Source organism: Pinus tabuliformis, chromosome 4_1 (genome assembly GCF_031772625.1).
Source record: "Pinus tabuliformis cultivar Carrire ecotype Pingquan chromosome 4_1, CPIR1, whole genome shotgun sequence".
NCBI classification, from domain to species: domain Eukaryota; kingdom Viridiplantae; phylum Streptophyta; class Pinopsida; order Pinales; family Pinaceae; genus Pinus; species Pinus tabuliformis.
The window spans coordinates 958801157-958818178 of NC_142303.1; the positions used below are offsets into that span (position 1 = coordinate 958801157).

A 17022-nucleotide genomic window follows, 5' to 3' on the forward strand; every position below is an offset into this window, starting at 1 on the left:
TACAAATGACGAGCCATTAAAATCGAACCAAAGCTGAACACAAAGTTGATCGACCAACATAAGACCTTAGTCCACCAACTGGTTGAATGAAGGACTATACCGAATGCAAAGGTGTTTATAAGAGGGAAGCCCTCCAGAGCAACCTTCGTATCGAAATTAAGCAAGAGAGCCTATGTGATAGGCGATTTAACAACAACAAAAGAGCATGTCTTACTCTTGGTGGAAAATTTCGTGGTTACTTGACAAATTCAAATGGGCATGTTTAAGACCAAATAATTTAATCAAATATGATGCTCTTCTCTTCCATGCATGTTAATACAAAGCTATTGTATTGAAATCCTCTTCATAAACAAACCAACATCTCTCAAAGTGAAACCTGGGTTGGTTCAAACTGTCACCTTACACATTGCTACTTATCTTTCTTTCTAGAGTTCATTTTCTACATGGTTGACTTCTTTCCTATTTGCAATTTCAAAACTAGTCCAAAAAAATCTCTAAGAGGGTATCAACCAAGTTTTGTTACAACTTCAATACCACCACTTGCAAGATCCCTAATTGTAACTACTGAGAAAACTTAGGCACTTGAAATGACTTATTTAGTGGTCCATAGTTTGAGGGCTATGGGATATGCCAATAATATATCTTCAAAACATGCCATTTGCACCCCTAAATTGACTTTCATTTTGAAATAGCCTACCATAGGATAGTATGCATACGATTTGGGTGCAAAACACAGAAAATTCAAAATAAGTTTCCAATATTAGCTTAAATGAAATCTAAACTTCCTTTTGTACTCACCTAAAATGGTAGAGCTGACCTACAATTGTTAAGGGTTGATCATCATCTTTTAGTACTAGATTTGAGATATCAAACCAAAATTAAATTGTCCCTTTACTTATCATTATAAAAAAGTAGCAAAAGAAATATATTTAATTTTAATATTAATTATTTTATAATTAATAATAATTTAAAATAAAATAATAATTCAGTTAGTTTTTATGTTTTTCAAAAATTTAATAATATAAAATCATGAAATAAGTGCTTGTTGAAAATAGCAACAAGAAATGCTAAATATAGAAGTGCTAAAAATATCACTGCCATAAATAACATTTCGGAATACCTTCCTATTTTAGTTAGTCCCTGAACTAAAATTGAGAAGTAAAATTCAAATTTGTTCTTAGTAGCTATTTGATTAATAATTAATTAATTCATCCCGAGTTAATTAGTTGGAGAAAATCAAGCATGAAGTCTTTGTGAAGACATGCAACAATTTCTCCATTGATTGAGGAATTTATCCCTTAGTTAAGGAGATGAGGATGAGTTGTAATTAGTTAGCTCAATTAACCGAGTTAAGTCTAGTTAGATTAGTTCCAACAGTTTGAGGAACTGATTGTGAGTTCAGTGAGTTAATGCATGCTTGCATGTAATTACTGCACTTCAGATAACTGAATATTCTCTCATAAATAACTCATGCATGTCAGTTCAGTCAAAGACCCAGTGGAGATCAGATGATGGGACAATGTACTATCAGTTGCAGGAATATTCCATTGTGGATATCTCTTGCATGAGAAGGAATTCATTCCTTAAGGATTGCGCAGTTACTTCTTCAGTTTAGTGAGTGTGTGATGAGGCCAATTCACATAGGTGGCATCATTGGACCCCAAGAGAAACTGCACAAGGAAATAGGAGGCTTGGAGGGTTGAGGAAAGGCATATGTTGTGTCTATTCAATCTGTGAGCTGTATTCTAAGATTGTACTGAGAGCTGGACAATTTTCTCAGCTAAGGCTTTTGTGTAATCTGAGATATGTCCACTTGTATGATAATACAAAGATTGGGGTTTTAGGCTAAGTCTTTCCCCAGAGTTATCTTTTGTGTTCATGTGTGTTTTCTTTCTCTTCATCTGTTATATGTGTTCTGTTTGATCTTTCTCATATTCAATTAAGCTTCTGCAAGTTTGTTTGTAGTAGTAGATCAAGTATATTGCTTTAGTTTATTACATTATCAGGTGATCTACTGGTGGAATTTCTACATGGTATCAGAGCAAAGGTGATCAAAGCAAAGAACAGTATACAAGAAAGGAGAAGTTTCAAGTTTCAAGTTCCTAATTATAGAAATCGAGTTCTTATCAGATCTCAATTTCACCAATGGCGTTCAACGGTTTGAGACTCGAGTATGCCCTTGATGGTAGCTCGAATTATATAGCATGGAAGGATCGCATGGAAGTGGTATTAGAGGACAACGGTTTAAAGGACTTCATTGATCAAGAAGTCCCCAAACCCACAACAGCTAATGCCCAAGAATTGGTGGAATGGAAGAAATGTGTGGCTACAGCAAGGAGAATCCTCCTGGAGGGAGTTCGAGACCATATTGTCTTGAGCCTCCATGGAAAGGAGACACTGTATTCAATGTGGAAAACATTGAAGGATCTATATCAGAACAACAATGATCAGAGGAAGTTGGCGTTGAAAGACAAGCTTCGGAAAATCAAGTGTGAAAAGGGCGACATGATCTCTACTTTCTTGAACAAGCTCACCACCTGCAGGGATGAGCTTGGAAGTGTAGGGATCATGACAGCCGATGACAACATGGTGAGTCTAGCTCTCCTCGGTCTTCCTAAGAGCTGGCATAGCTACCAAGACTCGGTAAATGGAAGAGATAAACTACCAGATTGGGAATGACTTTGGTCGAATCTGATGCAGGAGGAGATAAGAAGAAGCACCAGAGATGGATCTTCATCAAAGCAAGATGATGAAGAAAATCTAGCCTTGCGAGTAAGGCTAGGAAAGGGAAAGGGAAGGTGTCCCATCCCAAATCCAGTTCTTCCCATGGTGGGAAGAAGTTTGAAAAATTGAAAGTGTGATGCTTTCATTGTCATGAAATGGGCCATTTTGCAACAAATTGTCCACAGAAGAAATCCAAGAAGGGATCCTCGAAGGGATCTGATGGTGAGGCACTTGCCTCACAGTTCGAGTTGGATTTCTCTCTTATCGCATGCATGGTTTCATCCATGATGAGATGTGTTTGGTACTTGGACAATGGAGCCTCTTTCCACATGTTCAGTGACAAGAATCTATTCAGTACCTTGGAGGAGAAGGATCTCCAAATGCGCATCGAGATGGGTGATGATGGAAAGTATTATGTATCAGGTGAAGGTACAGTTGTGTTTCAAAGGGAGCATGGAGCTCCTCTCACCCTCATTGATGTAAAGTATGTATCCGGTCTGAAGAAGAATCTTGTGTTCGTTGTTATGCTAAAAGATAAAGGCTATGATGTAGTCTTTAGTAAAGGAAATGTATTCCAGAGGCATATCGGCACTGGATAGACCAAGAGAATTGGGATTCCAGTAAAGAATCTCTACAAGCTAGAGGTAGACGATTTTGCTGCATTGAGTTTCAAAGCTGAGTTGGTGCAAAGCTAAGATGTTGGCAAGCTATGGCATAGAAGACTGGGCCACTTGCACCATGGAGCCCTAAAGATCATGCAGCAAATTTCTACCGGACTACCTAAGGGGAACCTGGAGCAAACGGATACATGCAAAGGTTGTACCTTGGGTAAGTATACAAAATCTTCCTTTCACGATCGAAACAGTAGAGCTAGAGCAATCTTGGAGCGAGTTCACTCAGATGTGTGTGGACCATTCTCTACAACCTCCACTACTAAACAAAGGTACTATGTTATTTTTATTGATGATTTTTCTCGTAGATGTTGGATCTACTTTATGCAAAAGAAGGATTAGACCTTCTTGAGGTTTTGTGAGTTTAAAGCCTTGGCAGAGAAAGAATATGGAAATAAAATAAAAGCCTTACGAAGCGACAATGGTGGAGAGTAAGTCTCCCAACATTTTAAGGACTTCTGCGCTGCAGAAGGAATTAAATGGGAGCTGACGGCACCCCATAACCCACAGTAGAATGGGATGGCCGAAAGGAAGAATAGATCGATAGTGGGAGCAGCTCGAGCGATGTTGCATGACCAAAGCCTACCACTTCATTTGTGGGTTGAGGCATGCAATACAACAATATACTTGCAGAACAGAAGTCCTCACCATATATTGGGATGAAGACACCAATGGAGGCCTTTTACGGGAAGCGACCAGATGTGAGTCACTTCCAAATCTTTGGATCATCGGTTTACTGCCATGTGACCAACGATGCCCGAAAGAAGCTAGATCCAACTGTTGAGTTGGGGATACTTGTGGGGTACACAAATACACCCCACAACTATCAGGTGTTTCTATCTACCAGTCAGAGGATAGTGGTGCACAGGGATCTAAAGTTCAACGAGTGGAAAGCCATGCGAGTATCACTTGAGAGGGAGCTCAAGTTGCATGCAGAGGAGGAACGTTTGGTTCCAAAAAAGGAGGAGCCTCATACTGATGCAGAGCAACCACATGCAGAGGATCTAGGAGTGGATACATCCACTCATACTGAGTCTTCCAGAGATGGGCATAAATGCTCAAGGGAAGCAGACAGATTGGAGATTGATGCGGGAGAGAATGTGGGGCAGCCATCCTCTCAGCACAGATAGAGGATATCACCCAAGCGGTACACTGGTTACATGGCCCTGGTTGGGGAGTGTGCAACGACCGAACCTTCTTCTTTCGAGAAAGCAGTGAAGCAACCAGTGTGGGTTGATGCGATGGTAGTGGAGTATGACTCTATCATTTGGAACAGTGTTTGGGATGTTATCCCAAGACCGGAGGACAAGTCGGTGGTAAGTTCCCGATGGCTTTATAAGGTAAAGTAGGGAGCTAATGGGAGTGTTGAGAAACACAAGGCAAGGTTTGTTGCTCGTGGTTTCTCACCGGTCGAGGGGATCAAATACGATGAGACTTTTTCTCCTGTAGTAAGGTACTCATCTATCAGATCGATGTTGGCACTATTAGCTCAGATGGGTTGGAAGATCCATCAGGTGGATGTGAAGACTGCATTCCTTAATGACACAATTGAGGAAGAGGTGTACATAGAGCAGCCAGAAGGATTTGAGACCTTCGATCATGAGTCGCATGTGTGCTAACTCAAGCGAGCATTATATGGGTTGAAGCAAGCACCTCGTGCTTGGTACACCAGGATCAACAGCTATTTCACCAGGTTGGGCTTCACCAAGAGTGAAGCGGATGCGAACCTTTACCACATCATGGTAGAAGGTAAGCCACTGATCGTTGTTCTTTATGTTGATGATCTGATTTTGACAGGTGATGATCAGTTGATCAATTCTTGCAAGGAGGACCTTGCAAGAGATTTCGAGACGAAAGACATGGGACTTATGCACTACTCTCTAGGCATGGAAGTGTGGCAGAAGGATGGGGAAGTGCTTGTGTCTCAAGGCAAGTATGCCAATGAGATACTCAGGCGATTCCACATGGACAATTCCAAGCCCATGCAAACTCCTCTAGCTAGTAACTGGAGGAAGGAGGATGCTACTTCAGGTGAGGTAGTAGATGCTATTGTTTATCGTCAACTTGTGGGTTCATTGATGTATCTAGTGAACACACGACCAGATTTGTGCTTTGCGGTGAACCACTTGAGTCAAGCTATGGTTCAGCCTACCAAACTGTTTTGGAAGGCAGCGAAACATGTGCTGAGATACCTCAGAGGCACATCTCAGTATGGATTGTGGTACAGACGGATAGAGGGAGTGAAGCTTCAAGGCTTCAAAGATGTGGATTGGGTAGGGAGTCTAACAGACCAGAAGAGCACTTCTGGAGGAATCTTCAAACTTGGTTCAACTACAGTTTCCTGGTACAATAGGAAACAGATATCAGTTGCACTTAGCTCAGCATAGGCTGAATACATGGCTACCACTCAGGCAACATGCGAGGCCATTTGGATGTGGAATATTCTACTGGGATTTTTTTGTCAGAGGATGGATCCAACGGTGATCTATTGCGATAATTAGAGCTGTATCAAACTCTCTGAGAATCCAGTGTCCAAGCACATAGATATTCATTACCATTATCTTTGACACTGTGTGGTGAAGAGGATCAGGTTGTTGCTGTATGTTTCGACCGAGAAGCAGGATGCAGATATTTTGACTAAGGCATTATCAAAATGCAAGTTCGAGTTCCACAGAGACAGGATTGGAGTGACTGGTAATCCCTTTCTTGTTGAGAGGGAGTGTTGAAAATAGCAACAAGAAATGCTAAATATAGAAGTGCTAAAAATAGCACTGCCATAAATAGTATTTCAAGATACCTTCCTATTTTAGTTAGTTCCTGAACTAAAATTGAGAAGTAAAATTTGAATTTGTTCTTAGCAACTATTTGATTAATAATTAATTAATTCATCTTGAGTTAATTAGTTGGATAAAATCAAACATGAAGTCTTTGTGAAGACATGCAACAGTTTCTCCATTGATTGAAGAATTTATCCCTTAGTTAAGGAGATGAGGATGAGTTGTAATTAGTTAGCTCAGTTAACTGAGTTAAGCTCAGTTAAATTAGTTTCAACAATTTGAGGAATTGATTGTGAGTTCAGTTAGTTAATGCATGCTTGCATGTAACTACTGCACTTCAGATAACTAAATATTCTCTCATAAATAACTCATGCATGTCAGTTCATTTAGAGACCCAATTGAGATCAGATGATGGGACAGTGTACTATCAGTTGCAGGAATATTACATTTTGAATATCTCTTGCATGAGAAGGAATTCGTTCCTCGAGGATTGCCTAGTTACTTCTTCAGTTTAGTGGGTGTGTGATGAGGCCAATTCACATAGGTGGCATCATTGGACCCCAAGAGAAACTGCGCAAGGAAATAGGAGGCTTGGAGGGCTGAGGAAAGGCATATGTTGTGTCTATTTAGTCTGTGAGTTGTGTTCTGAGACTGTACTAAGAGCTAGATAGTTTTCTCAGCTAAGGCTTTTATGTAATCTGAGATATTTCCACTAGTATGATAATACGAAGATTGGGGTTTTAAGCTGAGGCTTTCCCTAGAGTTATCTTCTGTGTTCATGTGTGTTTGTTTTCCCTTCATCTGTTATATGTGTTCCGTTTGATCTTGCTCATATTCAATTAAGCTTCCGCAAGTTTGTTTGTAAAAGTAGATCAAGTATATTGCTTTAGTTTATTGTATTATCAGGTGATCTACTGGTAGAAATTCTACAGTGCTTTAATTTTTACTATTAAGTATATTTTATTTCAATTTTTAATATTTAATTAATATTCCAATATACTATATTTTGCTTTAGTATTATATTAATTAATTTTATAAATATAAATAAAATGTAAAAGTAATAATTTTCTATTCTATTAATTAACTTTATAAATATAAATAAATTTTAAAAGCAATAATGTAATTTATTATTATTATGAATATAAAATAATAATTTATATTAAAATATATAAAAAATCTATTTCATAGTAGGGAAAAAATATTATTGTTATTTTTTGCTTTTTAATAATCTTTTTCATTAAAATATGAATCAGCTTTGACTAAAAAAATGAATAAAAAACCATTATTATTTTATTTTCTAGTTTAAGACTAACCTAACTACCCACTGAGATTTGAACCGGTGACCTATCGCAAGGAGTGCCTTAACAGTGCACCCATTCACCGTCAATCCAAAGCCCCATGGGCTTTATTATTATTATTATTTAAAAAAAAATTATTAAAAAATGATGATGATGATGGTGGTTAACGTTCATTGAGACCAAACTTTGGTCTATCCGACCTAAAGAAATGAATTATTTAGTTTGATGTAAGATTTTATTCCCATGCTCAAAAAATTTGGAGAGTGACATCCTAAAAAGCTAAAAAGATCAGTGTTACAACAAAGATTTTAAAACTAAAACTAACAATACACAGAGATTCCAGTAAGGTGGAATAACTAAATCACATTAATTCTACATCTCTATCTATATAGAGAATTTACCAACTTAACCAGCTAACAAAATAAAAACAGAACACAGTATTATCCATAACGATCACCGCACGCATATATAAAAGCTCTGTATAGTTTTTGGTTAAGGTCCTCTGCACACATCTGACCGTGGATTTATGGTTACAACAAAACTGTCTCTCCCTGCGTCTGCAAATCAAAATCCACACTTTCGATTTTTGGTCCCTCAATTATATTTTTTCTGGTTTGGTTTCAACGGAAGAAATTCAGAAATAGATAATCTTACTCGGAATTAGACCACTTAATAATCAACTTATATATACACATAAATATCATATTAGACCATACATATCTCACCTTATACGCACTTTGGCTGATGGGTATACTCTACATATCTCATCTTATACGCACTTTGGCTGATGGGTATTCACACATATGCTGAAAAAAGTGGGTACTCTGCAACCCAAATGATCAAGAAGTCTAAAAAAGCTTCAAATTTGCTCAGAAAATGAATGGGAATTCTGGCAATATTATGATAAAATCCAGCAAAAACATTTAGGAAAGGCCGGTTACAACTATCAACGCCATAAAACAGATAACCTACCGCTAGTCACCAAATGCATAAAACAGATAACCAGTCAGTGTAATGAAAAGAAAACACAGTATTATACGTCACTATCGCTGCAGATTGCTGTAAACTGTGTCAGTGTAACGAAAAGAAAACACAGTATTATACTTCACTATAGCTGCAGATTGCTGTAAACTGTTTTTTTGGGGTGCTCAGCACAAATCTGATCTGGGCTTCTTGTATACAGAAAGACTGTCTCTCCCTGCCTCTTTGTAAATCTTGATTTCTGAGAAGTCTCTCAGATCCTCCAAGCTGACATACTGCTGCTTCACCATCCTGCCGAACCCGTTGGGATTATGGATCCAAACGTACGGCTGGCAACTCTCATCATAGTACAAAGCAGCAGCGCTGTGGGTTCTTGAAGGAGCATATGACATGTACATCTTTCTGCAATCCAAAGTCTTTGCTCTGCCGGCTTTGACAGTGTAGGCCTTCTTGAGAATGGATCCCACTCTTACCTGCAAATCAATGGGTTCCTCTGTAAGATTTCTCACCTTCGTCTTCAGCCCCCCAAGTATGTACACGCATATAAACGTCATTGGACAGATTCTGCTTATTGCAATTTTGGCTGTTGGGTACTGCCCCAGATGCTAAAAAATTCCGGTACACTAAAGCCCAAATGGAGAAAACAAATGCCCAATTGAAGAAAGCAGAGAAGATGACTTAAAGGTATAAGAATATTTTTTATTTTCAACTGAAGGAAAATCGTATTTGGAGCAGTTTTCATACATATATAAATTTGCTTGGGATTGGACCATAATAGTTGTAGGATCAAACCTCCCACTTAACCATTAGATCATATTCTCGAGACTAGAGACAGAAAAATATATAAATGAATATATTTTTGTGACAGAGATGATCAGCCCAGGGAAACCAAGGAGGTGATCAGTGCAAGGGAACCAAGGAGATAACAGGAGATCTGGATCTGAGAAAGAAAGGGTCACTGCTCATCTTTATTCAGAGATTGCCCTATGGGTTCTGTTCGCTCCAATCTGAAGCTCGACTGGCAAGAAGATGGAGGGAAAATATATAGTGCCCACGCTAAGACAAAAGGGTCAGCTGAGTTGTTTTACAATCATATTATACCTTTATCATTTGAATCCTCCATCGTGGGGAAAGCAGGAAGAAAAGATATGGTATTTTACATTTTATTTTTATTTTTCAAAGAAGTAATTTAAATGTGGCATTTGGTGTATTTTTGAATTTTTTTGGACTAGAGTACAACTCACATGGATTTGATTTTTAAAAAGTTAACTGCTTTTTGAATTTTTTTGGACTAGAGTACAACTCACATGGATTTGATTCTTTAAGAATTCTCAGAGACAGATGGAAACTTTTTATTGGAAATAAAAAACAAAGTGGAAAACAGAAAACACACAATTATATATATGACTTTCAAGTTGTCAGCTTTTACTTGGATTGGCCAGGTTAGTCAAGTGATTACTCTATCGATATTTGAGTGGCACTTTTTTTTTTTTTTTTTTAATTTTAGGCCAGGTTAGTCAAGTGATTACTCTATTGATATTTGAGTGGTTACTCTATTGATATTTGAGTGGTTTGTTATTTTATTTTATTCTTAATTTATTATTTTTAATCCATTTTAATTTTAAAAATTAAATATTATGAATTAAGAAAATTAAATATTATGAATTAAGAATATTTTTTAAAAAACGAACTTTTTATTGGTATTAAATGATATATTTATTTTTTAATTTTTACAAATTTAATAGAAGATAATTAGTGAGTGTGTGTTTCTGTTTTAAAGAAGTATATATTAATTTATTTTTATTTTTAAAAATTTATGTAAAATTATATTTTTTATCGAAAAAAATAAAATATAAATATATATTATATATAAATAATAATGTGGTATATGTTTTTCGAATTGTAAAAATTTAGTAATATAAAAAATTAAAATTTTCATTTTCATCCACTAAAGTATGAGTCATTAATTACATTAATGAGTTAATGGAAACTCATCTCTTTTTATTAATAAATTTAATATTTTCTTTTAGTTACACCTTCAGCTTAAACTTAATGTCATTGTTCTTGAAACTTTATAACTATTTTAAGTCTTATTAGTAAACTCATCCATAACAATATTGTCTTTGAGATTGTTTTTAATGTTATCCATATTATCAATTTCCTCAATAAAAATTGTTATATCAATGTATGGTTCACTTTGTGACTACAAAATTCATTCCATCATTTCAATGTTCATCTCTCTATCACTTATTCTAAAAAAATCTATGAGGAGGTGACCATCTTTACAAAATATTATAAAAAGGAATATTGAAAAAAAAAAACAAAAACAATACAAAGAATTAGGTTCTTAGATTTTTCAACTCCACTTTATTTTATCACCCACAAAACTTACCTAAAATACATATAAATAGTTAAATGTGAATGAAATTAAATATCATAAACAAAATAAAAGCTTCTCTAATAAACCTCAATCCAATATTCAAATATAAAATCAGAACTTCTTTAATGAACCTCAATCTAATATTCAAATATAAAATCATTTCTGTTACTGATATAATATTTCTAACACCCTTATAAAACAATATCATAATTAAAATTATATACCTAATCGTAAAAAAATAAAAATAAAAACAAACATACTAACTTTCATTTCTTTTTAATTACTAAACAATATATTTTACCCCATAAAATTTACAAACATTTAACATCATTTTTTTAACCACATATATAAACACAAAATTTCACCGCTACTAATTCTTATCAACTGTTTTACCACCCATAAAAATTTACAAACATTTAACATCATTTCTTAAACAACATATATAAACACAAAATTTCACCGCTACTAATTCTTATCAACACTTATATAAATTTGAATTTGAATCCATAATGACGTCTAGATAAAGGTGCGATTGGGACGTCACTATATTTTTCTTTCAATAATGTGCATTTTTTCCTTAGTGCTATATCCAAAATGGAATGTCATGATTTGATTGATACTATAACAAAATGTAAATTAAGTATGATGGAAACAGCAGTGGGAAAATTCAGTATATGGAAGACATGATGGGAAAAATCAGTACGTGGGGGACATACTTTATGTTAGAAGTGGGTGTGGGTGCAACGCGGAGTTGAAAAATAAAAAGTATTATTGGGCCCAATTTCCAAAGGGATACCATACATTCACACAAAGAGATGTATAAGAGGGAAAATTAATATGTGAGATGATAATGAAATGATAAGAGACCATCTTATGGAAAATAATCATTAATGTTATCCACAATCTCCTCTTCACGAGATCACTTTAAAAAACGGTTTTCTAGTAAGTGTGCATGGTGTTAAATTACCTCCCTGAAACGAGCTTCAAGGCAATATTATAAGAAGTGGTTTTGTGGTATTTGTGTAGTGTTAGATTAGCTAGCCCGTGTTGATTTAAGGGTGATATTGGGAGGAATTTGGGAACGAATACATTGTTTAAAGATGGGAGGAGTTTATCTTATTTATAAGATTTAATTTATGATATAATGATAATTAAAAAGATGGATGTTATGTTTATACAGTGAAGTGGTTCTCCCATTACAATTAGAAGGGAATTGTTACTATGAAGTACTGAAAGGTTAGGGTTTTCCCTGATTTTGCTTCATATTAAAATTTTACTTATTTAAGATATTGTCGATTATAAACATTCACAACATGAGTATTAAGGCAAGAGGGTGTTACCTCTCCTTTCAAAACGTCGTTGTTGGCAAGCTTCTTCAAGGAGAAGGCAAAGCAAGATTAGAAGGAGGATTTGCCGGATGCAGAAATATGGTGATAGAATTGCAACTGCTCAAGAAATTTTAATCTAAATCAAGAGACAATTCTACTCTACTAATCTGCGAAATTCAATTCACAAATTAAAACAACAATCTCAAACACGCAATAAGAAATAACACACATGCACAATATGATTTGATCTGCTAGGATTCTGTAAACCTACAAGAACATGGGTTTCAGCCTAATCACCCTGTCGCCGATATGACAGAGCCTGAATCTGACAGGGGCGATGAGAGCCCTGGACGGAGGGGAGAGATCCCCTCTTACAACAGTGGAGTCGCTGGAGAGTCAAGCGGTAAACCACGCCATCAACCCAGTTCCCTTGAGAGTGTCGGCCCTAGCACTAACCCTGTTCTCGAAGCCCAATGGTAGTCACAAATCCGAGGGCAATGCCTTCCCTGTGCAACTGAGAAGTTTTGATTTGTGATACCAATGAATAAACTAGAGAAGTATCGCAGCTATATGAAAGACCATGTAATGATATGCAAGTTTATTGGCATTTGGTCAACAGAAAAGGACTTGATCAAATGGATCCAACAGAAATGGCAACCAAAAGGCCATATAGAACTCAATTTGGGAGCGAGAGGTTTTTTTACAGTAATCTTCTCGAATCTACAAGATAAGAAAAGGGCTTTTGAAAATGGCCTTTATTTCAACCATAACGCAGGTCTCTTCATGAGATACTGGGAGGAATGCTACAACCTAGACAAAGAGCAATTCCTAGTAGCTCATGTCTGGGTTCACCTCTTTGCCCTACCAGTCGATTTCTGGGATCTGAAAATTCTGGAAGGTATAGGTAACTCAATGGGAAGATTTGTGAAAATAGCAGAGTCTACTCAAAGGGGAAGATATACCACATATGCCCACATCTGGGTTTATATGAATATATCGGAACCCCTCCTAGAGTCAATGGAGCTGGAATATCAAGAAGAGGTGTGGCAACAACCCTTGGACTATGAGCACATACCATTTTGTTGTCGCTGCTATCATGAGTGCGGTCATCTGTACAAAGCATGCCCACTGAACCAACCGAGCATAGACAAGTTAAAGCATTTGTGGGAACAAACTGAACCACAAGATAAGAATGAGGGGTTTAAGGAGGTTCCATACAAAAAGAAGAACACAAAGGGGCAGCAGAATCAAGGATCCAACCATCAAAAGAAAAGGGTAAGCCATAATAGGTTTGAAGTGTTGCAAGAGGAAGGGGAAACCTTAAGAGAGGCAGAACTACCAGAGGACCAATATCAAGTCCAAGAGCCAACCAAATCAACAACCACATCCAAGAGGAAAGCACAAACAGAACTGATAGACAAAGAGGAACCAGAAAAATCAATTGATCTCACCGAAATGGAGGTCTATGCATTAAAGGAGGAGCTGAGCATGGAGGAAGCAGTCCTGAAAAGGCTTTTGAACGAGTGACAACACCTAGATGAGAGATTTATTCTAGAAGACCAAAAGAAACTGTATAGAGAAACGTTCCAGCAATACATGGCTAATCAAGGCCAAAGATAGGTAGATCTGATGGAGCAACCTGGGATGCAATTGGGAAGTTTGCAGGAGCAGCAAAGCCAAAGTAAAGGAGGGAAGAAAATGGGAAGGAAAAACCTTCAGGAATCAATCCAAATGGTGGGCGAGATGTTAGTTAACTCTGGAAGGGTAATACCGCTATCAGTGGTATTCCACCAACTACACAAAGTTTCTCAATGATAGTAATCTCCTAGAATGTGAGAGGCCTCAATAGCCGAGGTAAGAAGAGATACTTACAAGATCATTTGAAAAAGGAGAAGCCTTATATAGTGCTCCTCCAAGAAACAAAGGTATCAGGAGAAAAAATAGAGGAAATACTTAGACGATTCTGACCTAAGTATGAAGCAGTAGCAATAGATGCAAAAGGGAGTGCGGGAGGTATTGCCATAATCTGGAACCCTACAGAGGTAATGGTGGATTCTTGGATGGGCATGCCACACATCTTGTCAGGGCGATTTCAGCACATTGAAACCAGGGAATGGGTTTTAATCTCGGCAGTCTATGGGCCTCACACTCCAGGAGAGAAGGAAGCTTTCCTCCAGAGCATAGGGAAGCTAAGTCAATTGCATAATGAAAAACTTTGGCTGATAGAGGGAGACTTCAACCTGATAACCTCGCTAGCTGAGAAAAAAGGGGGAATAAGAAGAGAGGAACCAGAAATGGAATTGTTCAGGAATATGCAAGCAGACCTACATTTGGTAGACATTCCAAATATTAACGGAATACACACTTGGAATAACTGTAGGGGAGGGCTTCACCTAGTGGCCTCTCGACTAGATCGGTTATTGGAATCTGAAGATCTGCTCAGCAGAGACATCTACTATGAGGCCTCGATTCTACCATGTATGGGCTTTGACCACTGGCCCATCCGCATAGAGGTAGACTTGAAGTAGGGGCATCACTAGGAAAGGGAAGGCATCCCATCCCAAATCCAGTTCTTCCCATGGTGGGAAGAAGTTTGAGAAATCGAAAGTGCAATGCTTTCATTGTCATGAAGTGGGCCATTTTGCAACAAATTGTCCATAGAAGAAATCCAAGAAGGGATCCTCGATGGGATCTGAAGGTGAGGCACTTGCCTTATAGTTCGAGTTGGATTTCTCTCTTATCACATGCATGGTTTCATCCATGGTGGGATGTGTTTGGTACCTGGATAGTGTAGCCTCTTCCCACATGTTTGGTGACAAGAATCTATTCAATACCTTGGAGGAGAAAGATCTCCAAATGCGCATCGAGATGGGCGATGATGGAAAGTACTGTGTTTTAGGTGAAGGTACAGTTGTGTTTCAGAGGGAGCATGGAGCTCCTCTCACCCTCACTGATGTAAAGTATGTACCGGGTCTGAAGAAGAATATTATGTTCATTGCTATGCTAGAAGATAAAGGCTATGATGTAGTCCTTAGTAAAGGAAAGGTATTCCTGAGGCATATCAGCACTGGACAAACCAAGAGAATTGGGATTCGATTAAAGAATCTCTACAAGCTGGAGGTAGACGATGGTGCTAAATTGAGTTCCAAAGCTGAGTTGGTGTAAAGCCAAGATGTTGGCGAGCTATGGCATAGAACACTGGGCCACTTGCACCATGGAGCCTTGAAGATAATGCAACAAATTCCTACCGGACTACCCAAGTGGAACCTGGAGAAAATGGATACATGCAAAGGTTGTACCGTGGGTAAGTATGAAAAATCTTCCTTTCAGGATCGAGACAATAGAGTTGGAGCAATCCAGGAGCAAGTTCACTCAGATGTGTGTGGACCATTCTCTACAGCCTCCACTGCTAAACAAAGGTACTATGTTATTTTTATTGATGATTTTTCTCGTAGATGTTGGATCTACTTTATGCAAAAGAAGGATCAGGCCTTCTTGAGGTTCTGTGAGTTTAAAGCCTTGGCAGAGAAAGAATATGGAAATAAAATAAGAGCCTTGCGAAGTGACAATGGTGGAGAGTATGTCTCCCAACAGTTTAAGGATTTCTGCGCTGTAGAAGGAATTAAACGGGAGTTGACGACACCCCATAACCCACAGCAGAATGGGGTGGTCGAAAGGAAGAACAGATCGATAGTGGGAGTAGCTTGAGCGATGTTGCATGACTAAATCCTGCCACTTCATTTGTGGGTTGAGGCATGCAATACAATAGTATACTTGTAGAATAGAAGTCCTCACCGTATATTGGGGATGAAGACACCAATGGAGGCCTTTTTCGGGAAGCGACCATATGTGAGTCACTTCTGAATCTTTGGATCATCGGTTTACTGCCATGTGACCAAAGATGCCCAAAAGAAGCTAGATCCAACTGCTGTGTTGGGGATACTCGTGGGGTACACAGATACACCCCACAACTATCAGGTGTTTTTGCCTACCAGTTAGAGGACAGTGGTGTACAGGGATCTAAAGTTCGACGAGCAGAAAGCCATGCGAGTATCACTTGAGAGGGAGCTAAAGTTGCATGTATAGGATGAACGTTTGGTTCCAAAGGAGGAGGAGCCTCATACTGATATGGAGCAGCCACATGCAAAGGATCCAGGAGTGGAGACATCCACTCATATTGAGTCTTCCAGAGATGGGCAGAAACGCTCAAGGGAAGCAGACAGATTGGAGATTGATGTGCAAGAGAATGTGGGGCAGCCATCCTCTCAGCACAGACAGAGGATATCACCCGAGCGGTACACTGGTTACATGGCCCTGGTTGGGGAGTGTGCAGCGACCGAACCTTCTTCTTTCGAGAAAGCAGTGAAGCAACCAGTGTGGGTTGATGTGATGGTAGTGGAGTACGACTCTATCATTTGGAACAATGTTTGGGATGTTGTCCCAAGACCGGAGGACAAGTCGGTGGTAAGTTCCCGATGGCTTTATAAGGTAAAGTAGGGAGCTAATGGGAGTGTTGAGAAACACAAGGCAAGGTTTGTTGCCCACGGTTTCTCACAGGTCGAGGGGATCAAATACGATGAGACTTTTTCTCTTGTAATAAGGTAATCATCTATCAAATCAATGTTGGCACTATTAGCTCAGATGGGTTGGAAGATCCATCAGATGGATGTCAAGACTGCGTTCCTTAATGGCACAATTGAGGAAGAGGTGTACATAGAGCAGCCAGAAGGATTTGAGACCTTCGATCATGAGTTGCATGTGTGCTGACTCAAGCGACCATTATATGGGCTAAAGTAAGCACCTCGTGCTGGTACACCAGGATCAACAGCTATTTCACCAGGTTGGGCTTCACCAAGAGTAAAG

The 17022-nt window shown here is 38.1% G+C and overlaps 1 protein-coding gene across 1 annotated transcript; it reads right to left on the reverse strand.

Annotated features, from left to right (window-relative positions):
- Positions 1–8347: 8347 nt before the first annotated feature.
- Positions 8348–9537, reverse strand: LOC149179340 (uncharacterized). The gene has a single exon (XM_089423819.1). The coding sequence runs from the start codon at positions 9003–9005 to the stop codon at positions 8619–8621; it is 387 nt and encodes a 128-aa protein (XP_089279945.1). The 5' UTR covers positions 9006–9537; the 3' UTR covers positions 8348–8618.
- Positions 9538–17022: the final 7485 nt, after the last annotated feature.